Genomic DNA, 27,610 nt, shown 5'->3' with positions numbered 1-27,610 from the left:
GCTCAGCTATTCCCTAATATGTAAGAATCCACTTTATTTCCAGTTTTTTTGAAATGTATTACGACTTTCGGGAAGGATATAACCTTTATTTCTTTTAAAAGATTATAGTGAGAAGTTTGAACTAAAGCCTCCATTTTTCAAAATTGTCTTTTTTTTAAAGCAGATTCAAAATAATGCTGTGGCCTTAAAGTTGTATTCAAGATAGGGATTATTGTTCTCCAAAATGGCTTTTATTGTATTTTAAGATTTCAGTAGTGGCTTTAATCATGAGGCTTTGGAATGAAATCTACTTTGAATCTGGTGCTCTTGCTTTTTCTTCCTTTTGGATCCTCTGAAAACAATTAGGAGCAAATTTAAAAGAGAAAATAAGGAAAGAAGTATTGCCTGAGTGCAGGTATGAAAAGAGGAGAGGCAGATACACGCTGTTTTTGTGATGTTGGGAATACATTTGGTTAAACTTTACTGGATCTAGGACTTACAAGACTTAAAATGGGTTTTTCTGGGACTTGTGCAGACCACTGCATTTTGCAATGAGGATTTTGCTCTGATGACTTTTGAAAAGGAAGGGTTAATACATCTGAAGACATAAGAATTTGCCAGTACACAGTGGCATGAATGGTGTGAATATTTTATCAAGAAGTTTGGCAACGAATAAGAAGCTGACACAAGTGATCTGTATGTTGAGTGATTTTTTTTTTTAAAGATTGAGAAGACTTACATGTTTGTAGAAAGAAAATGTCAGTGCATAGGCAAAGACGGAAAGACACACACACATACACACACACAAACTGAAGACATATAAACCAGAAGGGATGATTGATGGATTAAGAATAATGTCAGAGCTAGAAGTGGAATTAGTAGAGAAACAGATTTTAGATTGAAGTCATGAAAAACTAAAACACCTGTCCAGAATAGGAAGGGGTTGTTTGGGGGAGTTAATGGATTTGTAATCACTAAAGTTTTCAAGGAAAGGATGCAAGATCACTAGTTGGGGATTCTTAGGTCGAATATGAAATGAACTGTCTTCCAGCGTTCTTATAACTCTTGTCCAATGAACGATAAAATGGATAGAACTATACCTGAGGCTAAAAGCAAGAGAATGGGTCGTTTTCCCTTTGTTCTTTGTATCGCAAGAGCCTACTATAGCTTCTGGCCCATAATAAAAGCTCAGTTAATACTCGCTGAATTGGATTAAACACTATTTTTTAAAGATGAGAAACTGAGTCGTATGGGAAGTAAATGATCTTTCCAATTCTGGTGGCTGAGTTGAAGCCTCATGTCCTTTCAAGGCTGCTTCCCTGGATTCTTTTCCTTACAACACATGACTGAAGAGGTAGCCTTCTGTAAGACAGAAGGCGGCGTTGTTCAGTGGGAGACAAAAAAGGAATAAGAAAACTGACGAAGTGGCAGGGATGAGTATTCTGGTTGACCAGAGCGCCAAGAACACTCCAGCCAGTCTATGTGAGGGGCGAAGAGAGGCTGAAAGGAGGGGCTTAAAAACAGTCAAAATGAACCCATCTGATAAGCGGAAACCTATCCTAGCTCCAGGGAATGCATCCCCTGGGAGAATATCAAAGTAATACTGAAAAGGAAGGCGCAGAAACCAAAGCGGAAGCGGCTTTGAGACCCGGAACCGTTTCTAACTACAAAGCCTCCTTGAGAATTTTCTGAGATTATCAATTGATCCGGAAGGAGAGGAAGCGGAAATAATTGACGATTGGCTGAACATGGAAGGGCGGGGCTAAAAAGCCATCCAGTCGCCATCACTTCCGGACATGACGATTCCGGAAGTAGCTGGCCCATCTTTGTTCTGGCTTGTTCCATGGGTGGGCGTGGTCGAGAGGGCCGGGCCACCTAATCACCACCTCCCCCACTACCCTCAGAGTCCTGCCCCTCCCTTCCGGTCACAATAGAGCGGTCGCCCCCTGCTGCTCCTATCGTGTGACCCGCTCTACTGCGGCTGGTGCGCGGAAGCCCCACCCCGCTGCTTCCCCAGCCAACTCCTACATCCGGGGCTTACGCCAGAGCCCCACCCTCCTGGAGCTTTCATCCCTCTTAGTGCGGGCTTGGGCGGGGTTTCATACGCTTCACGTCCACTTCCCGGGGGCACTGACCGAGGTCGCCCTGGCGGGTCCCTCGCTCTAGGGCTCGGAAACTGGCCCCCCCTTCCGGGCTGCGGCGGTTTCCGCCCTTGTTCTCGGCCCCCGTGCCGAATCCCCGGGAGCTCGCGCTCCGTCTGGTCTCGGCGTCCCCTTCCCGGGTCTCCGCCTTTCGCCCCTTCCACACCCCTAGCATGTCCAACGTGCCGAGGGTCGTCCTGAAACCCCCCGAGGACGTTTCAGGCAGCACCGCCCCACCATGGTAAGTACCCGGCTCCTCGCCTCCCCGCCCGTCCTCGGGCCTGGGCCGCGGCCCTTCTCCGGGGCGTCCCGTCCGCCCCGCCGTCCCCCGCCCTCGCGGGACCGTCGTCTCCGAGGAGCTCCGAGAGGACGGCCAACATGGTCGATGGCGCTAAGTGGCGGCGCGCGTGTCTGGCGCGGGCTTCTCGAAGATCCGACAGGAGCAGTGGCAGGAGCCCCAGCCTGAGAGCGCGCAAACCTCGGAGCCTTCGTGAGTCCGCGGCCGCCGAGGGCTTCGGGTCCCCGCGGGGAAGGACGCGAGCGCAGCCAGGCCGGCTTCCACTCGGAGCCGGGGATCGGGAGGAGAAGAAGGAGCCGGCCCGAGGGGGCCGGGCCGCCGCAGGCCGCCTAGCGAGAGCCCGCCCCCGGCAGGCATGCTAATAAGGGGGAGGGCTTGACCGTAGTCTGGGTTTGGTGAGTGGAGATTGGAGAAGGTGCTCTCGAGCCCGGGCGGCTTAGGCCAATCAGGAGGGGGGATTCGGAGGCCCTGACACCCGGTGGCCCGAGCCCTGTCCGCGGGCCTTTGGGTGCCCGGCCCTAGAGGACCCGAAGAAGAGAAGGCGGAGTGTGAGGGCGGAAGGAGTGGAGGCGTTGGGGCCGCCCAGATGAGAGGAGAGGTCCGGAGGTGGAAGCCTCGCTGGACTCTTTTCTGGTTAGACCCTCCCCTCCCGCGCCCATTGTTCTGTTTTGGGGAGCATTGTGTGAAGACACTTTTTTCCCCCTAAGTGATCCTTTTCATCAGCTCCACCACACAGTTTACTTAGCGTGTAAGGTAAGTTGTCACCCGATCTAAAGCAGCAGCCTGATTGTGAGCCAGGAACTATTAGTAGAGTTGGCTAAAATTTCTGTGTGGTGCCATAGAAAAGGTGTCAACAGCCACCAATGGGAGAAAGGAAAAATATTTGTTAAGCTCTAGGGCCTTTGCAGACATTTCGTTTGATCCCTTACAGCACCTCTGGAGGTAGGTCCTGTGATGACCCCCATTTTACAGTTTAGGAAATTGAGGCAGACAGGTTCACCCAGTTAGTGTTTGGGACTAGGTTTGAATTCAGGTGTTTCCAACCCCGACCAGGGCCTTGTACGCTGTACTACCTAGTTCCATCAGCTGAGAAAACTTCTGAAGACGCATCACTCCAGAAAGATGACACAAAAGTGATTCAAACCAAAAAAGCCAAGCTGCCCAGTGTTGAAATGGTAGAAGATGACTCATACCTTGTAGGGAACTGGAATGGAAGACATTGGCGCCCCTCTTTGCCTCCAAGGATAGACTGATGGCGGAAGGAAGAATGCTACTGATCATGCTCTTGGTCCTACACCGTCTGCCCCTCAAGGATACTGTGGTTAAAGGAAGAGAACCCTCCTCTGGATATGGTGAGAGGGTGGCCAGGAGTTGGACCTTGTCTTATGGTGTGACCTTGGGAGGGAGAGAATTAGCATTTACGTAGTACCTGCTTTGTCTAAAGTAGGTGTTATTATCGACCCTATTTTGCAGTTCAGAAAACAGACAAACAAGTTTAAGTGACTTGTCCAGGGTCACAAGTGTCTGAGGCCAGATTCCAGGGCCCAGACTCTGCGCATTCTGGCGCCCCCTAGCTGCCTTCTAGCATAATGCTTTTCATTTGCATATTTTCTGAATGAATGCTCTTATATCTATACCTTTTAAGCAAATGAGAGAATAGGAAATGAGAAATATTGATTAAGTGCCACATTAAAGAGAGAACAAATTTTTTATGAAGAATAAGGACTACTTTTTTGTATCTGCCTAAAAAGTACTCTTTTAAAAGTGGAATGTGTTCCTTTACTGTTTTTTTTTAATTATATTGCACAATAGATGTTTTTAGACTTCTTTTTTGTTAATGGTATGATAGAGGAACGAATTTAATTTGTTGACCCATTTTAATTGTTCCATTTTTTTTGTTTTGTTAAATGTATTTAGGATTTATTAAAAAAAAAAAGCATTTTGCCAAATTACAGGTTTTCTTGTATGTATCTATCTGTTTTTGACTTTTCCATTTTACTCTTTCACCTCTCCAGTATTTTCTTTGCCATGAGGATTTGGGGCTTTGTTTTTATTTCTAAGTTTTTCTGTTCCTCATCCAGATGACTGTCATGCTAGGTTATGTTATGAAGCTTAGACTAAGACTAGACTTTGGAGACATGATCTGACATCATTTTGGAACTATTTGTCTTTTATTTTGAGTAGCTTTAGCAAGCTCTTAACTATTGATTCTATTTTGTAATAGTTATGGTAAGAAAGGAAGATAAATCACATATCCAAGTAAAATTTATTAAGTTACATGTCTGTCTCTTTTTATAATTGTTAGCCTTTTCATGGATTATTGATTGATTGATTGATTCCCACTTACTAGTTAAAATAAAAAAATGAGATCAGTGATTTTGACCTAATATTACAAATCCAGGTTTCCTAACTGGATTATGAGACTGTCCATCTTAGTACTATTTTTTGGTTGAAATGAGGTGTTAACCAATGTTAGCTAGGCTTGCTTAGCTTGTGTATACATTTGGAAAGTGTTAGGACAAAGCTAAATAATTTAACTTTTTAAAGTATATTTGGAATAAATTAAGTGTAGCCTTTTTTAAAAGTGAAAACTTTTATTAAAAAGAGTGAATTAAAGGCTTTGGGATTCATACTGAATGAATTTTCATCTATTGATGCTTCTGGCTGCTGTCAGTATAAGACACCATGTGACACACACATGATAATTTTGAGAGCAACTAGTCTGTATTTTAAGTCTTTTTTGGTCTTTGTTTTTTAAAGTGTATTTTAAAAGTGTTAAAAGGCTTCATTCTCTTCTCTGAGATTGAGTCCTCATATGTGAAATTAGGAGAGATTGGAATAAATGATCTCTAAGTTCCATTCTACTTCCATAAACTTGAGGTTTGTGCTTATTTGAGGAGTATATATATTTGATTCCATTTATCACATATCTTAGTGTTCTGTGTTTTACTTTCATTTTCAAGATTCTTCTTAGCCCATCTTCAAGAAGTCAAAGTTCATTTTTTATTCTAGCTAGTGGGGTAAGTAAATGTTTACATGCTGAGTGGCAGAAACTGTTTTGCACCTCTGCAAGGAACACTGAAATGGAGAGGAAAATGAACATTGACTTTTTGCAGTGATTGAAACAAAAAACTATCACAATTAAGGAGATTTGTGCCTTTTAGAAGACATATTCTGTGATATATTTGGAGCTCCAAAAGTATGTACAGCTTGAATTTCAACACTGTCATTTAAAACAAATGTTTATTGAAGAAATTGTATATGGTATTAATAGCTTCTATACAAATAATAACAAATTTAGTTTCTGTACTATATGGGGCTTCCAGTATTATGGATAGTAGCAACAGACACTTAGGTAAGACTAGCAAATAAAACCTTTAAGCCAATATATAAATATATATTTTTTAATTTTAAAGTCATCAGTAAGACATTATAGGAATCCCCAAAGCAATGCCACGGATAACATAGTTCTAATGGTTCTCTGAAAGTGCTACTATGAAAGTATTCAGTTGAACCATCATTATTGACTTTCAACTCTGTCAGGTCCTGGGGCCCACTGCAAAAGAATTAAAAGTTACAGTCTGTGCTGTCCAGGGGGTTATATTGGGGTCACAGTGGTCACAAGAGGCTGCAATGAAACGACTGGAAAAAAGACAAGTTGAGTAACATCCAGCCATCATGTGACCTATGACATTCTTCTCAGTTTTAAGAATTAATTCTTTGATTTTTCTGTGAATTGGATAGACAGTTTTAGGTGTACTCTGAGATCGTTGGGGATGGCATCTTATATTGCCTTGAAGATAAAACAAGCTCTTACATATCTTTTAGAGCTTGAAGGGTCTTCATCTAGTCTAACCTACTCATCTTACAGATAAGGACACTGAGGCACAAAGGTTAAATGGCTTGCCTATGGTCACACTATTTTGATTCTAGTTTACCTTTCTAGGCCTATTTCACAACATTATTTTTCTGTTCCAGCTAATCTAGTCCACTTGTTCCAAAAACAGCATTCCATGTCCCACTTCAGAGTTTTTGTATTAACTCTTCCCCCATGCCTATATTGCATTCCTTTCTCATTTCTGCTTCTTAGGCGTTAGAGTTTCCTTCGGGGCCAGTCTCCTCTGAGAAGTCTTTCTTGATGTTTCCTGTCGTTCAGCAGGAACTATCATTTTGTTTTAGTGTCTCTAGCAACCAGCACATTGCCTTATACCTGAATAAGATAGTGTTGAAAGCACTGAATGTTGTCCCCAGGACCTTATGGGCTGCAATATCACTGCATAAAGAAAAGAGTGGTATCTTTGGAGTAACATTTTTGGTATAATGGAAAGATTACTGGCCTAGAAAAAAGGAAACTTGAGTTTGAACTATATGACTTTGGCAATTTGATGAATGTTTTTTGCCTCTCTGTCATTACTTAAAATGCCCAGCCTTAGACTTGCTGATTTGTAAGATATCCTCCTTTAGTGGATTAAACATTGAAGGAGTTAAGATCTACAGGTGTTTGGAACCACTGAGGCAAATAGAAAAAGAATATATGCTGAGGTAAGAGAACCAGGATTGTGTAGTATATTTGAAGCATGGGAGATGCCAAGCAATAGAAGTGGTTACTGGTATCAAAATGTAGCCATGACCCAGTAAAAAGAGCGGAGAAAAGGCTTGGGATGTAATCATAGCATGTTGTTGGGGTCCTTTTGAGGTTGGAGGATCAGTAGAATTGCTAGAAAAGAAGCAAATTGCAGAAGGGAATAGAAAAGCAATGAAAGTATCGGACAGAAATCATTCTTTTTAGAAGCCAGTCTTCTTTAATGCCAGTCTTTGTAGTGGCCCATTTTCATTGCTGACTGCTCCCAAAGTGGGTAGAGTGCTGCTGGAAGAAGGCAGTATAGACCCAACCCTTGCTTTATGAAAGTACTGGTGTAGAACCTAGGAATATGAAATGGCATAAAATGGAATTCTTACTCTCAAGGGGTTTACTGTTTAATGGTAGAGTGAGAATATACAGATAAAAATATAGATATAATAAATTATTTTCAAGAAAATTCACTTCTCTCCTGTCTCCCCCATCTTTGAGAGAAAAAGAAAAAATGAGCCCTGTTACATGGATAGTTAAGCAAAACAAATTCCTGCATTGGACATATCCAAAAATGTATATTTCAATCTGTACTCTTAGTCTCTCACCTCTTTATCAGGAGGTGAGTAACATACCATGATTTATCTGGAAGTATAGTTGGTTATGGTGTTGATTGAGGTTCTTAAATACTTACTTGCTTTGTGAATTTGGACAGGTCATTTAACCTCAGTTTCCTAACTTGTAAAATGGAGATAATAATAATAATAATAATGCCTATCTCCCAGAATTGTTTTGAGAATCATTCCTGGCACATAATAGGCACTTGATGTTTGTTTCCTTTATTCTTTTCTTTCAAAGTTGTTTGTCTTTACTAAATTGTTCTTTTGGTTCTACTCGCTTCATTTTGCATCAGTCTTCCCAGGTTTCTCTGAATCCATCCCTGTTATATCTTACACTTGTGAAATGGACCACAGAATTATTTTTAATTTGCATTTCTCTAATAGTGATTTAGAGCATTTTCTATGGCTATTGATAGCTTAGATTTCTTCTTCTGAGAACTGTCTTTTTAGATCCTTTTATTGATTAGGGAATGGCTCTTATATAAGTATGAATCAGATCCCTTTGTATTTTAGAAATTAGACCTTTATCAAGGAAATTTGCTGCAAAACCCTCTTCCCCACCATAAACTGGTTGTCTTATAATTATAGCTTCATTGGTTTTATTTGTGCAAGAACTTGTTAATTTTATCTAATTGAAATTGTCCATTTTACCTCATTTGAACCTCGTTTGGTTATGAATTCTTCCCTTATCCATAGGGCAGACAGGTAATTTCTTCCTTTCTCCTCTGATTTGTTTATGATGTTATCTTTTATGTCTTAAGTCATATATGCATTTAGAACTTACCTTGAGAGGTAGAATGTGAGATGTTGGTCTTATACCTAGTTTCTGATAAACTACTTTCCAGTTTTCCCAACAGTTTCTGGCAAATAGTGAGTCCTTGCCCCAGTGGCTGGGATCTTTTTTATTGACACTAGGCTGTTGTGCTTCTCTCTTCATCGTACATCTAATCTGTTTCACTTGTTAGCCCTTCTGTTTCTTAAGCAGTACCAAGATTACTTCTCTTTAGTCTAGTTAGATGTCTGGTAGTATAAAGAAAAGAGATAAAATATTGGAATGTGACATATTCTAAGATTTCTGTTCTTGGGTCGGCCATTAAGTTCTAAAGGAGTTGAGAGGAGGGATTGAGAAGTATTCTAGGTAATTCTGACCTGATCTGGGAATCAGGTTTGGCCAGAGCAGGTGATTCATATTAGAGAAATCATAATCGTTGGGATAGAGATGCGATTGGAAAGGGAGTTGGGGACTAGATTGTGGAAGGCCTTAAATGCTAAAGTAAGGACTTTAAAATGATGCTTCAAGCTGATTCATCTGTCAGTAGTATGTTAGGTAGTTTGGTAGGTTTGAAGGCGAGCCCTGGGGGTTAGAGGCTCATTAACACATTACTATAGTATCCCAGTTACAAAGGTGCTTTCTGTGGCATGGATACTGTCTACCTTGTCAGGTCTTTTGCAACTTTCAAGTGGTTGTTTGTTTGCTTTTTTTTTTTTAAGTTGAACAGTATGTACTGACTTTTCTATTGATCAAACAGTATTTATTAGAGGATTATTAATCAATGTATATTTATTAAGTGCCTTCTATTTGCTAGGCACTGCTAAGTGTTGGGCATACGCAAAGAGGCAAGCCCTCAAGGAGCTTATAATCTAATGAGGGAGTCAACATGCAGACAAATATATTGAAATCATGCTATGTACCAGAGTAATAGGAAATAATAATAAGAGAAAACACTGGAGTCAAGAGAGGTTAGATAAGGCTTCTTGTAGAGGGTAGAATTTTAGTGAAGACTTAAAAGAAGCTAGGAAGGTCAATAGTCACAGCGGAGCAGGGAGAGTGTTCCTGGGGGACAGCAAGAGAAAATACCTGGAGCCAGGGGATGGAGTTTCTTGTTTTGGAACAGCCAGGAGACCATGTCACTGGATCAAAGAGTATATGTCAGGGAGTGAGGTGTAAGAAAACAAGAAAGGGAAGAGTGGACTAGGGTATGAAGGGCTTTGAATGCCAAACAGAGCATTTGGTATTTGTTCCTGGAAGCAATTTGAAGCCCCTGGATTTATTGAGGAGGAGTTGAGATGGTTTGACCTGTGCATTGGAAGATCATTTTAGTGGTCTAATGGAGATTGAATTGGAGTGGGGAGACACTTTAGGGAGGCAGATACCCCCTCTTCCCCCAAGGAGGCTATTGAAATAGTACAGATGAGAGGTGTTAAGGGCCTGCACCAGGGTGGGGCAATGTCAGAGGAGAGAAAGGTTTGAATTCAAGAGATGTTGCAGAGGTAAAATTGATAGTCCTTGGCATTATCTTGGATATGTGGGGGGTGAAAGATAGTGAGGAATCCAGGATGACTCCTTATGTGCCAGATACTGTATTAAGATATGGAATTATAAGCAAAAATGAAACAATTGTAATTCTTAAATAATTTATATTTTTTTGTGAAAAAGAACATGGGATATGTATTTGTGTGTTTGTGTAAACATACAAATGTATTTATAAAATAAACACAAATTAATTTTTCGGGGAGAAGAAAGGTACTAATTGGATTGATGATGGAAGACTTCATATAGAAAGTGGTATTTGAGTTGCTTTAATTTGCAATTTCTGATTATGAGTGATTTAGAACATTTTTTTCACAGTTATTAGTAGTTGGAAATTTTCCTTTGAGAGCTACCTCTTCATGTATGTATTGTATCTACCAAAGAATAGCTCTTGTTCTTATAAATTTATATCAGATGCACACACACACACACACACACACACACACACCACACACAATATGTCAGGTTCATCTGAGAAATTTGCTGCAAATTTCCTTTTAGTTGTAGCTGCATTGGTTTTATTGGTGCAAAATTTAAAATTTTATGCTGTCAAAATTGTCCATTTTTCTTCCTTGATCTTCTCCATCCCATATTTGGTCTTGAACTTTTCACTGTTCATAGTTGCAAAAAAGTATTACCACCCTTACTCTTCTAATTTGTTTATGATTATTCACTGGGAACTTATCATTGTATATAGTATGAGGTGTCTGTCTAAGCATTTGTTGCCAAACTGATTTCCAGTTTTCTTAGTAGTTTTTGTTTAATAGCGAAGCCTTACCCAAGTAGCTGGGGGTCTTTGTTTTAATCAAACACTGGCATACCATGCTCATTTGCTTCTGTTCATTCTTTGATCTCTTCTTTTGGTCAGCATCAAATATTTATTCTGATTACTGCTTTGTAGTATAATTTCAGATCTAATATAGCTAGGCTCTCTTCCTTTTGACTTTTTTTTATTATTTCCCTAGTATTTTTTTGTGGTTTCTCTTCAGCTGCAAATGGATGAAGACATGATCTTTTGTGGAATATTGCTTGCAAACTTGTCACCTATTAAGGTCATAAAAAATTTTTTTTCCCCACCTCTGGTATTTTCCCTTCCAAAATATACTCGGTGAATTAAATCCTCAATGCCTTGACGTTTGTCACCTCAACTGTACATCTCCATTTTCTACACTGCTTTTATCTAGCTTCTTTTCTCCTCTTGGTTCTTTTTAGTGGTATTTCTACCTCCTACAATCACATACAGGACTGTGATGTTAGAGTACCAATGTGATGGTTCTATTTTCCTTGATGGTGAAAAGAATTTGCTATAAAAATTTTTGAAGATATTTCCATCATTTTGAAATTTATTTTCTCCTTGCAGTTTCATTCTTAAGTACCTTTCAGATGATTTTACATACTTGTCACACTTTTAAAAACTGGTTTTACTCTTCACTGCTTCTCTGATTTATGAGGTAGCATTGCTCAGAACCTTTGATTATACTTCTTCATAAAATTTTTTTTTCACATTAGCTTAAATTCTACTTTCATGTTGCCCTGGCATATATTTCCCTATATAAGTCAAGTACTTCCCATCTTAGACACTTTTAAAATTTTTGGTTTCCTTGTAATGACAATTTATGTTTCTTGAACTTATGTTATTATTATAATTGGTGTCTTTTGTTGCTCCCAGTTGTATCCCTCCCCCTCTTTTTTATGTTCTCACTGACTTCAAATATAGTCAGCAAGCATTTACTAAGCATTTACTTTGGGTTAGGTACTGTCCTAAGTGCTGGGAATACAAATAGAGAGATCATCCCTTCTCTTAAGGAGCTTATGTTCAAATAAGGGACAGATAATGCAGTAAAAGCTGAAAAATGGTGGTGGGAGAGATACACAGCCAGGGATTTGGTACACAAGATACAGAGCTGGGAGTAGAGTGAGGACAGGAGTAAAGACATGACTGACCTGGTGCTTTCTTTAAAATGGAGGTTCTAGGAGGAACTAGCCAATTAGGGAGGGGCAAAGTGAGACGTCTATGAGTGGAGTGAACCTCCAGGGTGAGGTGGCTTCTGTGGCATGGTAAAGATAGTCTTGTAAGTCCAGAGTGGACCTTGGAGAAGAATCAAGATAAGTCTGACTTGGACATTTTCCTTGTATACTACATCTTTTTTTTTTATTCTTACAATTTTGTACAGATTTTGATTCTAACAAATTGGTATTTTGAATGTATAAACAGCTGATCAAGAAATGACTCAATCATCAATGAGTCATTTCCCACATATTAAAAGACAGTTTCATTTTTTATGATGTTATTCAGACATGTCTAACAAATAGGTCTTTTCTTAAAGAAAATATTCATTATGTATAGCTGTTAGCTTTCAAGGTAGCCTACAGATCTGTCCTCTTTCATTCATTTTTCCTGATTTATATTTTCCAAAATATTTTTCACCATCCTCAGCTATTTCTACTTTTGTTCTGAAGTCACTGAGAAACATAGTTTTTTGAGTTTGGGGAGCCAAAGATTTTTGGATTAGTCACTAAGCATTTATTTAACACTTATAATATGCCAGGCACTCTGCAAATTGCTGGGTATACAAATAAAATTAAAAAATAAAAAACACTGTCGCTGCCATAAAGGAGTATACATTCTACTGAAAGAGATAACATACATAAAAGAGCTGATGATGGTATTCTGAAAAAGACCTGGCATTAGCAATTGCAGGAGGTGTTGGGGAAGGGGCTGGACAGGTTTCCTGCAGAAAGTAAGATTTGAACTGAAATCATGTGGTGAAGGTGAGTGATGAAAGCACTCCAAATGTGGAGACTACCAATGCAAAATCAGTGCTTTTTATAGTGCCTAGCACAGGGGTGGGGAATCTGCAAACTCAAGGCCACATGTGGCCCTCTAGGTCCTTAAGTGTGGCCCTTCAACTTAATGCAGACTTCACAGAACAAATTCCCTTAATAGAAAGATTTGTTCTGTAAAGCTTGGACTCAGTCAGAAGGCTGCACCCAAGGACCTAGAAGGCCACATATGGCCTTGAGGCTGCAGTTTACCACCCCTGGCCTACCACCTAGCAGATGCTTAATAAATGCTTGTTGTCTTAATAAATGCTCCATCTGACTGGAGGTGGGAGGTGTAGTGGTATATGTGAAGATCTATAAATGGGCCATTTTAGTATTTGGAAGGGAGTAATGTGTAAGAAGAGTGAAAAGGTAGTTAAGTACTGAGTTCTAAAGAATTTTAAATGCCAAATAGAAGTGTTTATATTTGATCCTGGTGGTAATAGGGAGCCACTGGAACTCATTGAATAGGGGAGTGACGTGGCTAGACCTCTGTTTTATAAAAATTACCTTGATAGCTAGGTAGAAGGTAGATTGAAGTTCAAAGAGACTTGAGGTAAGGAAACCAGTTAGAAGGCTGTTACCATGGTCCATGTGAGAGGTGGTGAGGGCCTGCCCTAGAGTTGTGATTATTTGAGTTCAGAGAAGAAAATATATACAAAAGGTTTTATGAAGGTAGTCAGGTGGAAACTTTGTCTAAATGAAGGTCAGAAGATAGAAGGAGTGAAAAAGAATGAATTTTAAGATGAAAGAATATTGTCATTTATGGAGCATTCATTTCAGAGGGCACAGTGGGAGGAAGATACAGGCAGACCTGGAGTTTTAGGACATTGAAGGGAGTAGAATTGGGTAGATGTGAGGGAATATCAAGTCCAGAATGTGGAGAGCGGTTTAAGATCACTGGGGTGAAGTAGTTATAAGGAAGTGAGAGTGTGATGACTACTGAGCAGTCAGTTCCAGGCAGAGTATCATGGTTGGAGAGAAGTTCAGTGAAGATAAAAGATTAGACTGTTCAAGGATCTCCCCTGAGGTTCAGTCTCTTGGCAGATGGAGATGTTGTATCTTGGGTGACCTAAGGAAGGCCAACTCACTGCAGAGAATATGTACATGGAGGTTTGTAATGGTCAGAAGGCCAGGGTACCCTGCTTGTCCTGGAAAAGGCCCTGGGAACAGAAGAAGGGAGAAGAGTTGATTATATAGCAGTCTAGCACTGGAGAAAGTCTTGTGTCAGGCCTTACCTGGAATGGGAAATGAGTAGTGATTTACTATTCCTGGGGCAGAAGGCCAGGGAAGCCAGCAGGGTTTTTCGGATAAAGGAACTTCTTCCAATATAGATCAGCATCTTGAGTTGAGCACTGAGAGGTTGTGACTTACTCAGAGCATGTAGTATGTGTCAGAGGAAGGCCTTGGGCCTATGTAGTCCTGACTCTCCATTCTGCCTCTTTATCTTAACTTCATTTGAAGGGTCTTATTGATTTCTGTATCTCTTCATCTATTGCAATGGATGCATAAGTTCAAATCACCTACTTTTCACCGCCTATCTCTTTTTTGGGGAGGGGGTAAGGTAGTTGGGGTTAAGTGACTTGTCCAAGGACACACAGCCAGTGTCAAGTGTGTGAGGCTAGATTTGAACTCAGGTCCTCCTGACTCCAAGGCAGGTGCTCTATTCAGTGCACCACCCAGCTGCCTCACCCTTCCTTATAACAGAAGTTCTTATTTCCTACTTAAATTAAAAACAAAACAAAACAAAACAAAAAAGCTGAAATTTTCTGTCAGGCGCCCTGCAGAACTTTTCACTCCCTTCTCTCTTCCTTTGTTCCAGCCTTGAAAAAAGAAGTAGACTTTACAACTAAGGCCAAATCCCAGTATGAACTTGATCCAGTTACCTCCTATGTCCTTCCAGAACTTGCCCTTTCAGTCATTTGTCCACTGGTTCCATTTTTACCATCTACGTACATGACTAGATCTCCCTTAGCCATTAATGGAAAACAGAATCCAAAACTTTCACTTGACTGTTCCATTCTTTCAAGCTGTTGAACTGTTGACTACTGTCTTCTAGATATTCTTCCTCCCAGGGTTTTTGTGATGCTATACTGTTTTGTTTCTGTTACAGATCTGATTGCTTCTTCTCAGTCTCCTTTTGCTGAATCCATGTCCCTTCTCCTTTGCATAGTTCTGTACTGGGCTATCTTTTTTCCCCTCTCTCTTCACTCTGTTGGTTCTCCTGTGTTGACTTATTGATCCTTCTCAGTCTCCTTTGCTGAATCATTATTCATATCATCTCTACACCCCCAAAAGTGAACACATTTCATGTCTCTTTCCTGAACGTTCTTTTAACTCTCTTTGTACTCTTTTGCTTGGCGACCTCATCCTTTTCCATTAAGAATCATGTCCCAAATCTGTATATCCAGCCCCAGTTTATCTCCTGAGTACCAGGCTCATACTATCCAAGCTTTTTGCTCTAGTTGTTCCATAGCTATCTCAAAGTCAGCTTGTCCAAAGCAGAATTCATATTTCCCTCTTCCACTCCTCCCTCGACACCAGTCCACCCATCTTCCAAACTTCCCTTTTTCTGGTGAGGATACTGCGATCTTTCTATTCTCTCAGGTTTGTAACCTTGTAACCATGTGGTAGATCTTCAAGCAAAAGCTGGGTAATAACTTCCTCGTAATTTTTAGAGGAGATTTTTTTTTTTTAGAGTAGATGCCTTACAAGGGTCTTTCTTTGCTCCAAGTATAATAAGTCTAATTCTTCCTCTACATGATAGCCTTCATCTACTTGAAGACTACTGTCTTGACTCCCCATAGTATTTTCATTTTAAACATCCCCAGTATTTTTGGCTGGATGTTCAGATAACATGATCTGTCTTCTCACTGTCCTGGTCACCTCCCTCTGGAAATGCTCCAGTTTGTCCATGCCATTCCTAAAGTGTGGCACCTGTAACTGAACACAGCACGTATTTGGTCTCATTAGGGAAGAGTGTGATGGGGTCTACCAACTTCCTTCTGCCAGATACTAACCTATTATTAAAAGCACCTAAGATTGTCTAAGGAAGTAAAGCTAATCCGATGTGACCTGTTCTAATAGTCATACCAGTTTTATCATCCTCTCTCTGTGAATGTTTTTAGTTGACTGGTAATTTGGACAGGATTTAGAGATGTGAGTTGGATTGCGTGATTAGGTGAATTTGGTACTGGTTGAATAACTGGACCCAAAAAATCAAATGAAGGAATTTGGATGTGATGACCTCTCCAGTCCATGCTAGTGCTCAGATCTATGATTCAGTGATCCTATAGGTTTATGTCTTCACTGACTTCAATGAAAGGAATAGATAATACAGCTATTATTTTGGATGATCTAGTTAGCATCCAAGGACATCTAGAATGGTGAAATAAATCTAATAAAGTGAAGTTCAATGCATTTAAATGCAAAATGGTATTCCTGAGTTTAAAGCTGTCTTACTAATATTTTTCAAAACTCCAGGAAAACATTTATTGACCCTTATTAGTAGGTATACTCTTGTCACTCATCAACTACCAAATACAAATTACTTAAATGGAAGTTTGGAAATCCTAGCCTCATTCTCCAATCAGAGAGTCAGAGGATGGGTATGAGTCCCAAGGCTGATGAAATCTTGTAAGCTTGATGAGGTTATCCCAATAATGGAATTGGAGCATGGTGGAGCATAGCAGGTGAGAAAGGAGGAGATGTTTGAACTGAACTCTCTCCTTAAATGGAGGTTTGGAGCTTTTCAGTGGAGAAGTAAGGAGGGAATATAGTCCATTTATGCACTTCAATCCGGGCAAAGGTATGAAGTTGTGATATGAGAAATGTTGAGGAAGGCAAGTAGGCCAGCAAAGTATAAGGTATTGTATGTAAAGCCTGGAAGAGTGTAAAATGAGGGAGTTGGATTTGCTGGCCTCTCAGGTCCCTTCTAATGTTCATGACTCTCTGATCTTGTGAGTCTTCAGTGAATTAGATGTGGATGATCCTTTGTGGTATAGATGGTATTGTGACTGGATCCAGATTGTGAAGGGCTTTAAAAGTTGAGCAATGAAATTTGTAATAGTAAGTAGTAAAAAGGGCAATCTATCCTTAATGTTCATCTTTCTATTTAATTATATCCTGCCTCACATTGTTGCTCAGTTCTTTAATGTGTTGATTCTGGAATGTCTTTGTATCTTCCTGAACGTTTGTCCTAGTTCTTTAGATAGAAAATCCTTCTTTAATATTTTAGAGATTTGTCATTTCATTGGTGTAGATGTGACTTCTACTGATGCTAATTATAACCCTTTTAGATGAACTTTCAGAGTTTTTGTAACTAAATAAATTGATCACCCTGTGGCTTCTTTTTATACCTAGCTAGGCTGGTCTTAAAACAATAAACACACAGTCCATCTGTGGTCTCATTATGAAGCCTTTTCAGCTGGATAGGACCTGCCAGGGATTGATAGTCCACTGGCAGTTTTTTCAAGAACCAACAGCCACTTCCAGACTATAAGAAGGAATCAGAAAGGGACTTCATTGGAGGTTACACAAAATAGGTGGCTTGTCACTGAATAGCAGAACTTGAGAGTTGGAAGAAACCATAGCAGTCATCCCATACCTTAAAGTAATCCACTCTATAACATACACAACTTGGTCATCTAGTCTCCCTTCCAAGCCATTCCGGTTCTGACAACTCAAGAGTTTTAGAAAGTTTTCCAGACATCTAGCCCAAATTTGCTTCTTTGCAACTTTTACCTATTGCTCCAGGTTCAGACAAGCCAAACAAGACTAGTCAGTTTCTTCACATGACAGACTTTCAAATACAACTTTTTGAAGACAGCTTTAGTGTATCTCCAGAGTCTTTACTTCTAAATTCCTTCAGCTAATCCTCTTTTGTTAGAAATTCAGGGCATCTCTGAGCATACTCTAGTTTGTCAGTCTCTCCTCCTCTTCTCTCCTCCTTACATGTGGGTGCTCTGCTCAGGCGAAGGTACACTTCGATGGCCAAAAGATGGCTTTCTTCCTTTCTGTTTGCTGGCTAGATTGCTTTCTCAAAGACAAAGCCTTAAGTCCAGTTCACTCTGGAACTCATAGATTGGACATAGGTCCTTGCCTTCCTAGCACAAGTGAATGTGAATACTAAATAGTAACTGTTTCTCTTTTGGCCAGGGACGCTTAGGGTCTTTCCCTCCCAGTTTGATTTTTTTTTTCTTATTAAAGGGACCATTCCTTGAGTAACTACTTAAAGAGGCCTGTTCACTGAATGGACGTTGTCTCACTCAAAGTGAGAATCTGAAAAGACCTTAGCCTAAAAGGGCCAGGGACTCCCATTGAATCCTGGGCCATCTCCCTTCTTCCTGATGAATATCTGGCTGCTGGACCCAGATGGCGCCAGAGGAGAAAGTGAGACTGGTGACCTTGCACAGCCCTCTCTTTCTCAAATCAAAATCAACTGCAAGTCATGTCCTCTTTGAAAATGAAGGACAAACACAACAAATTTCTCAGTGTCATCTTTAAACCATGACATCCAGAACTGAGCATAATACCCCAGATAAGTCCTGACAAAAACTGAGTACAGTTGGATTTTCAGTTACCTATTCCTGAAAGCTGTGCCCCTTTTGATGCAACCCAAAATTGCATTAGCATTTTTGGCTCCTATGTCATACTGCTGACTCATTGAGCTTATAGTTTTTTTCCAAAAAAGTTGTATGAGATTAATCATATTATCCTTTCAAGATACATTATGATTTCAAAAATGTTTTATCTTTTCTATTCAGTCTTTATCAATCTTTTAATACCTTTTCTATGCTCAGCTGTGTCTTGTAGCTTATTGGCAAGCAACTTTTGAAATACCTTTTAACAGTATTTAAGTGATTCTTTTATCTTTTTCAGCTGTATGTGAATATTCTAACTTCAAAAGTTATAGTACTGGATTTTTACTAACAACACAAGATGGCAGCATTTCAGCATGAAAAATGATGTGTTCCTTTGAAGAATGCAACTCAGCTTTTCTAGGTTTTAACATTTTGAATCTAATAATGGCTTTTTCACATTGGAAAAACATGAAAAAATGGCTTTTTAAAAAATATTCAACTTTATGTATTTCCATGAGTTCTGCTTGGTCTCAAAGGGCAGAGAAATGGCTGTAAGTTTCAGAGAGATAAATTTAGATTACATGTCAGGTAAAGGCTAGCAATTAGAGCTGTCCAGAAGTGGAATGAATTGTCTTGAAATGTGGTGGGGTCCCTCTCTAGAGGTCTTCAAGGATAGAGATTATGTTTTAGGTAGGAGTTCTTTTGTGTATCATTTATATTTAGTGGCTTCTGAGGTCCCTTCCAACTCTGAGAAATCTTTGAAACTCCGCAAGGATAGATGCTGTGGTAGATAGGTAGATAAATAGATAAAATGAAGACAAGAATGACAATTAAGTTCGTTTTATTTCTTTGAAACACCTAATAAAGTCATTTGGAATCAGGGGTGGGGCAGTGAGGAGGATGCCAAACCTTTAGAGCATTGAAGCAATTGGTAATCAGAAAAGAAAGCTATCCCAGTATTTGTAGTTGATAACTGCCAAGAACCATAGAAAAATAATTGGTGCATCCCATCTATCAGAAAGATGAACTAGTAGAGGTTGGATCAGGAGTCAGTTTTAATGGAAAGGGGAGAAAGCAAAGAAATCATTTAGTTCACAGCTCTTTGTATGTAGTAGGCACTTAAAAAATGTTTCCTGAATAAATGAGAAAGAAGCAGTGAGAAAAGAAGATGAGAGTTGCCACATTGATGAGGAAGTAAATTTTGGAGAAATGAGAGGAAAAGAGAATGTGGGCAAAAGGTAGTATAAGTGGGACAATGGACTTTTCTTCTGAAGACAATATTGGGTACAATTGTGTCTCTCTCTAAAATACTAAGATTTCGTTCCCTTTTTCAGGTCACATAGTAATTTTGAATCAGAATGGACTATAACAACTGATTATTGCTTCTGTTGAAGAATAAAAATTGTGTTACATAAGTGGTTGAATTTCCTTATGCTTTATCAGCTTGGGAGCTAAAAAAATCACAGGACTAAATGAAGAAATCGTTGCTTCCAAAGATCATATTTGCAAATGCTTCTGATTTTTTAGAAATAGAAACATGCACTTTGTGTAGTGCCTTGTATTCATTTTTATGTAATTTTTTTTTAAGTATTGCAGGCTGCATGTACCAAGTAGTTCAGACAACTGGCCTGGATGGAAAAAATCTTCTGAAATTGCTTCCAATTCCTAATTCCTCTGGAAACCTTATGCCACTGGTTCAATCATCAGTCACATCTGATACTTCAAATGGAAATATATCAAATCCGGTTCATGTTACAATTCAGACTCAACTTACTAGCACTCCTACAACTGCATCCATTCAATTTCCTGTTTTTCAGCCAACCAATTCTGGAAATTATTTCCTTTCAAGAGCAACTGATAAATCGGAAAATGTTAGAGTAGCCCCTGTGGGGAAAGAAAGTTTGCCTTCAGCTTCAACAGCCCAAAATAATGCTATGAAAGTTGATAAACTGGCCTTGCAAAAAGTTGCTGTTTCTCCATCCACTACTCAAGGTGACACAACATACATGTTAGTAAATACTAAGAACCTGCCAGTGACAGTGAAATCTCCTGTATTACCACATGGGCATCATTTACAGATTCCTGCTAATGCTGAAGTAAAATCTGTACCAGCATCATCTTTGCCAGCTCCAATTCAGCAGAAGATACTTGCAGCTGCAGCTACAAACACCTCAGGAACAGCAGAAGCTTCAAAAGTACCAACTGTTATTTATGTGTCTCCAGTAAACACGGTAAAATCTGTAGTTCCTAAGACCTTTAAAAATATTTGTCCCAAACCTCCAAATCCTACAGAAGCTGCAAAGTCTATGGTCCTAAACACTTCACAAACACCAGTGAAAAATCCTGCTACAGATGTGTCTAATAATGAAGGCCAACAATCTCGAGATGCACCAATGAAATGGGTTGTACGAGAAAATCCACAGTCTTCCCCTTGTCTTGTTCCTGTCAAGTCTTCAAACAACATGGCTTCAAAAATCTTAAAAACATTGATGGATATGAAGAATGTTGAAACTAATTCTCTAAGTATGCCTCCATTATGTTCAGGTACTTCTAGTGGATCTCAAGCAAAAATTACTCCCATTAAAGATAATGCTTTGGTTATGTTTAACGGGAAAGTCTATCTGTTGGCTAAGAAGGGGTCAGAAGTTCTGCCATCCCAAAGTGATCAACAGAATTCTGCTGCTTCTGATGCATCACCAAGAAAAGACATATCACAAATACCTAATTCCAACTCAGTCACAAAAATCACAAATGAGGTTGTAAATATTGTTTTGGCAAAAAATAAGACTGCCCCACCGAAGGAGACAAAGTTGATTTCAGATACACAACTTGCTTCTGAGCCTGTTCCAAGTCTAGAGAAGAATAATAACATGGAGTGTACTTCTCTTTCTGCCCAAAGTCCACAGCATGTTAAGCAGTCCCTCTGTCTAGAACAGCATATGACCATGCACATAAAACTAAACTTACCAGATGTGGTCAGTTCAGCGCAAAATGCCAAAAAAGAAACAAGTGACAGCCACACGAAAGATTCTTCTGATGGTACAACTATTACATCAAAACATTGTGTTGACACAGATCAAGAACCAAAGGTAAAGTCTCCCAAGTCAACCATGGGTCTAGTATATTTCTTTGCATGCATATTGAATTTTTTTTTCTCCATAGGGCAATGATTGTCATCGCATGTTGCCTTTTTCTCCCTCTACAGAAAAACAGGATGAAGGACTAATTTTGAAATTTATGAAATTTTTTTTTTTTTAGCAACCACTGGGGTTGAAGCATGCAAATAACCTGAGGGAACTGGGAGAGTGTAATTGACAAGTCCATGCAGGACCTTGCAGTGGAATCACTTTTACCAAGTCCTAAAAATAAGTACAGGCACTCTGGTCTGGAAGAGCTTAGGATTGACATTGCTTATTCAAAGCATAATTAGGTATTTTGTATTTTAACCATAACTCTCTGATTTTAACATTAGAAATGATCATCATTATATGTTTAGATTCTATTGATTTCTTAAATTACTCAGTAGAAGGAGGGATATCTCTTCTCTTTTCTCATTAATCTGTAGGGCCAGTCAGTTCCTTAGTCCTTTACTTACTTGGTTCTGTGGATAGATATCCAGGGATATGTGATTTAAATGGCCCATTATAGCTACATTCTCTCTTTGAAGGTAAATACCCTAACTTTTCCTATTATCTCCTTGGAACACCTTTCCATATCTCACCTAAGCTCAACACTCATGAGCACAACCATTCCTATACATAACATTTTCATTACTTTCTTTGATTTCCTGTGTTTCTCTTCTGTCATAGATATTTACTTGCTAGGCTGGTTAAACAGGTCAGCTTTTCTAGATATTTTAATTTCCAGACAGTGATGAATTAATTTAATATTTTTTAACTGTTGTCATTCATTTACTTTTTAAAATTTCATTTGTAGTAGTAGTAACAGTAGTGATAGTAATTACCTGTTCTTCTTTTGGTGTAGAATCAAGTCAGACTAGTAAAAATATAATTAAATGGGAAATTGCAGGGGAGCTTTTAAGTTTCACACTGTGGAATTCAATTTTTAGAACGTGGGTGGTAGTGCAAGGATTTCCTGTACCTAGCCTAGCCATTTAGGATTTTAAAGCATGCTATTCTCTTTTATGTAAGATAAGGTAATCACTTAATTGCAGGTCTGTTGAAACAGCTTGAGTAATTTACAGCATTGTTTATACGTTGTATTCTCTCTCTGATTTTAGAACCAGGGTGAGATGGCGTTTGTATTGGAGACACATACTCAAAGCAGAAGTCAAAAGGAATCGTGTCGGAGGGAGTATGCTGAATTAAGAAAGAATTTTGGTATCACCAAAGATTTGAGAGTGCGCCTCACCCGAATTCCTCTGTTTGACTCCAGAAGTTTACATTCCCCTAGCAATTTGACAAACAATATTTCTTCCAAAGAGTCAAAGATTATTGTGGATCTAACATCTGAGAAAGAGGAAGAGAGCCAGGAGGTAAAAGAATTTTAAAATGTCTTTTATAGGTTCCAAAAAGGAAAACATATTTATTATTTTAATATTATTAAGATTTCATCTCTTAGGAAAAAATAATCAGAAAGTTCTTGCCTGTGTTTTTAAATATTTGCCACAAAAAATAGATATACACATCCCAAATTAGTTTTTTGGAAGAATGTAGTATATGTAGTTTTTAATGTATGTGATATTGTACTTAGTGTTTTTTCTTTTTTAATCATAAAACTAAAAGGAACACCCAGAGGTTACTTAGGCCTTTTTCCTGTTTCCAGGCTAAACTGTATCTAACTGTTCATCTTGTACTTAAATTTCCATGGCATCAAATTCAGCAACCTCCCTCAGTAAACCTTTTAGGATATGAAAGAATTTTTGGCTCACTAACGAAAAGCTTTCTAACAATCATAGCTATCTACTGCTTCAGGAAGTGTTATAGAAATATCAGTTATTATTCTTTGCAGATGACATGAAACTAGAAAGGATAATAAGTTGAATGAGAGGTTCCAAAAAAGCCCTGAGTTACATTGATGAGCTAGATTTTTAGTTTTGATTTAAGTTTTGATTAAGAAAAACTTATTTTCCCTCCTTCCTAAGTTTCACTTACCCTGCCCTCACCCCATGGGATAGGGAGAGGAAAAACCCTTGTAACAAATATAAAAGCTTAGCAAAACAAATTTTTGAATTTTTCATGTCCCAAAAATAATCTGTCTCATTTTATACCCTGAATCTGTCAATTTTTGTCACTTCTGGATCAGGAAATGAGCAGCTTGCTTAATCATTTGGTTCTCTGAAATTGTGGTTATTAGTCATTGGATTAAACAGAATTCTTACATCTTTCAAAGTCATTTTTTCTTTACCATGTTATTATTGTATAACTGTTCTTTCCAATTTATTCCCTTCACTCTGCATCGGTTTGCACAAGTATGAGCCAGATTTAGTAAAGTAACATTTAACAGTTAAATATAAAATCTTATACTCAAATTAAAAGGAATAACCTCCATAAGTACAAGTTGGGGGAGAAACAGCTGGACAACAGTTCACTGAAAAGACTTGAGGCTTTAGTGGATAGTCAGCTGAATAAATCAACAGTATGATATGGTAATGGGGAAAGAAAATACGATTTTAGGCTACAACCATAGATGGCAAGTGTAAAAATAGTTTGACCAGACTCTAGCCCAGTCAGACTACTTCTGGAGTAGTGTGTACTGTTCTGGGTACTGCGTTCCAAGAAGTAAGTTGGCCAACCAAAGCAGATTCCATAGAGGAGGGTCAGGAGGGTGAGGAGAAGACTAGAAATCATATAGAGCAAAGATTTGATGAAGGAACTTAGAAAGTTAGTTTCAAAAAGGAAAAAAACTTAACATAGGAATGAGAATTGGCTTGAATGGCTCTTATGGAATAGGAATTAGACTTCTTGTGATTGGCTTCTAAGGGTAGAACTCAGAGTAGGAGATGGAAGTACTAGGCAGATTTGATTCAGTAAGGAAGAGCTATCTCAAAGTAGAGTGGGCAGCTTCAGGAGGCGCCTGGTGGGGGAGGGGGCCCAGTCACTGTCAATTTTAAGTAGAACCTGGATGATCACTTACTGGGGTCATAATGTAGAGTAGTTTCTTGATCCCTTCAAACTCTTGAGTTTCTAACCATTGCTTTCTTCAGGTGTTAAGCACGTCTCTCAGATAAAATCAGCAGACATATCCAGAAAATGAAATAATCTGACCATCTTTAACATTTGAAGGGAAATATGTAAAGTTATATTCAGTTTCTACTCTGCCTAGGAGCAGAGTATGCCAGAGTAAACCTAGCTCCCAGTGATCCAAATATGTTCAACTTGAGTGCTGGGGGAGGAAGAGAAATAATCATTATGACTTGTCATGTTATTTTACCGCTTACTGAAGAATGAGACAATCATTCATATTCTCACTTTCACTTCTCCTCTCTCTGCCTTTCTTCATGTTATCCCCATTCATAGAAGAGGAGGAAATTAGATTAATTCACTAAATTCTTTTGTAAATAACATTCTTCTGTTTTAGTCACAGTCATTTGAGTTTAGTAATTATTCTAAGGCTAAGTAATTATTCTCTAAGAACATCAGTAGACTGTAGCTTATCTATTGTATTATCATGCATTAAAATGGATAATAGCTTTCTCTGTTCCTCCTATTAAAAAAGTAAACAGGAAAAGGAAAGAAATAAAAAAGCATTGTTGCAGGGGGAGAGTGTGGGTTCTGCCCTCCCAATACACTCCATGTATAACATAGATAAGTGAGATTAACAATGTGAGCTTTTGGTAGACTAATAAAATTCAGGTCAAGTTAATATAAGCATTTATTAAGTGCTTCTTACGCTAGATGTTGTGTTAGGCTTTTGCTGAAGGACTTTAGGTTCTTTGAGAGGAAAATTACATATTCATTTGATTAATATAAAATGTCCCTACTGTCAGTTGCGTTAAAAATAACTGTTAGCATGATGTAAATATAATACCATTTGTGTTTTCTTTTGGGATTTAGCTTACATTACAACAGGATGTGGATAAGAAAAGAAAAGCAAAAACTGTTATGAAGGTGGACTGTACCAAGAAGAAGAAATCTGGGAATGAGGTGAACCCATTGATAGACACAGGAACTGATTGCACCAGTCCTCAAATTCTTAACAGTATTTCACCTGATTCAGGTTTATCATCACAGAGTAATAATAATGACCTCATTGGTTGCACGAACTCCATTGAACAGAATTCTCCTGAGCTAGAAGTACATACTCAAGATGGCCTTGACAGAGATGCAGATAGTCTAGCCTCTGTTTCTTTTGAACAAGAGCCTCCAGATAGTCAAGATTGTTATATTGATGATAGTTTCCCTGCAACATTGCCAGAACTGGATGAAACTATACGAGATGAAAAAATAAAAAGACTTAAGCAACTACTGAAAGAAAGAGAAGCAGCTCTTGAAGAAATTCGTAAAAAGATGCAACAAAGTTAAAAATGTAGTTGTTGACTTGAAAAGATCTTAATGAAGTGTTTATTTCCCACCTTGTTGTTTTGTATAAATTATTTAAATGTACAGATAATCTGAAAGCTTTTTTAAATCTAAAACATTGTTTTGTCACGTGTTTAAAGGGGATAAAAGAAACTGAAGTAGAACTGTTTGTTCTAAGTAGTTCTAACTTGGAATATTTGAAATTTGTCTTAGATGTGATTTCTTTTTTGTAATGGAAAATTTGATACTTTTATATCATTTTAATTTGAACTTTCCAACTCTAAGCTTGTACGGTTGTCATGTGTCTTTTGGATACTTTGCAATAGTTAATTTTGATAAGACTCTAGAAATCCTCTGTCTGGGAAGAATATCTGACCTCTTTTCTTAGCTCTGCCACAGATTTCTCTAGATAATTTTGGGGAAGTTGCTTAATGATTTATGTGGTCTCCTTATTTGTAAAATGAAGATAATGATACCTGTTCTCCTACCTTGCTTATATGTTGAGGATTGGGTGACACATACATACATATATTTTTTTACGCCATGGCAGAAAGGTATTAACCACAATATTTAAGTGTTAGAGATTTTTTCTTAAAGATGAGGAACTTATATTTTGTAGCTTTTACCAGATTGTTTAATGTGATCCAAAACATTTTTGAACCAGGCAGTAGAATGTATTATATCCTTAAAGTGGGAATTTTCATTATGATTGAACTGTTTCCTTTTTTTTTCTTCTAAATATACCTTTTACTTGGAATGGAATATAAAACCTAGGTTAGTTAATTAGTAACCGTTCTTTAGTGTATAGTCATTGCTTTGGATTGTAATAAACTAAATATGTAGTACATTTTTAAATTACAAGAAAATATTTTATTGTTGCTGCTGAAGTAGTTATTAATTTTAGAAGAGCTTCGAGCATTGGGGCAGGGAAATACTTGAAGTGAAATTTTTCACTTAGTTACCAACAGATCCCTAAGAGGAAGATTGGTTTTGGAGCCAGAAAAATCCTTAAAAAGGCTGAAATTAGTGCTTACCATCAGTCACAGGAGAATATTTCAATGATAGCTTTAAACTTGACATTAAACAGCACCTTCTAGAAGTCCCAGATCAACCCAAAACAATAGTAAGAGCTAGGGGTTGACCCTTCCTGTCTTGTATTATTTCACTTTCCTTTGTCAGTGAGGTCCAAGAAAGGCTTAGGAATTCATCTTGGGGGATATGGAGGAGGAGAGATCCCAGAAGAAGAAGTGCTAAGTGTAGTAGAAAGGATGCTGAACTCTACCAGGAGATCTGGGTTTAAGTACTTTGAGTATTTATTTAGTGTAGCTCTGTAACTGTGAATAAGTCGTGAAGTTTTTGAGGCCAGTTTCTCCATCTTTAAAATGGTAACTATACTTGCTTTGCCTACCACAAGGTCATGAAGAAAGAGCTGTATAAACTTTAAGTACTATATAAATTTGATTTTAATATTACCACCTTATAATTAGTTTTTGTAGAAGAGAATAGGAGGGATTAGAAAATTTAATACCCAATAAACCCAGTTTTTTAACTTGTGTTTTCAGAGACCACAAGTACCAATCTTACTACCTCTGTGTTGTCCTAGTTTTTTAGTCCCATACTTCTTATCCACTTAGGATAGTCCTATACTTCTTATCCAGCTCTAATTAACCTTTCCAAAACCTCACACTCAGAGTGGGGTTTAAGGTTAACAATAGTAGCAGTCTCAATCTGTGTGATATAATTCTGAAGCTCTTGAAGCTCAGTGTAGGTTTGGATCTGGGATAGAGTATAGGAGAAGAGCAAAG

The 27,610-nt window shown here is 38.6% G+C and overlaps 1 protein-coding gene across 2 annotated transcripts; it reads left to right on the top strand.

The window, feature by feature from the left end:
- Positions 1–1,801: 1,801 nt before the first annotated feature.
- LRIF1 (ligand dependent nuclear receptor interacting factor 1) lies at positions 1,802–26,671 on the top strand. Of its 2 annotated transcripts, none has more exons than XM_072644303.1 (4): positions 1,802–2,361; positions 19,913–21,413; positions 22,565–22,819; positions 25,341–26,671. In XM_072644303.1, exons 1-4 carry the CDS (start codon positions 2,294–2,296, stop codon positions 25,806–25,808), a joined length of 2,292 nt encoding a protein of 763 aa, XP_072500404.1. In that variant the 5' UTR covers positions 1,802–2,293; the 3' UTR covers positions 25,809–26,671. The 2 variants fall into 2 exon arrangements, with proteins under 2 accessions (XP_072500404.1, XP_072500405.1); XM_072644304.1 differs by lacking the exon at positions 1,802–2,361 and adding an exon at positions 2,807–3,171.
- Positions 26,672–27,610: the final 939 nt, after the last annotated feature.

Source organism: Notamacropus eugenii, chromosome 2 (genome assembly GCF_028372415.1).
Source record: "Notamacropus eugenii isolate mMacEug1 chromosome 2, mMacEug1.pri_v2, whole genome shotgun sequence".
Classification (NCBI taxonomy): Eukaryota; Metazoa; Chordata; class Mammalia; order Diprotodontia; family Macropodidae; genus Notamacropus; species Notamacropus eugenii.
The sequence above is the reverse complement of the archived record's forward strand: the minus strand, read 5'-3'. Positions and strand labels throughout refer to the sequence as shown.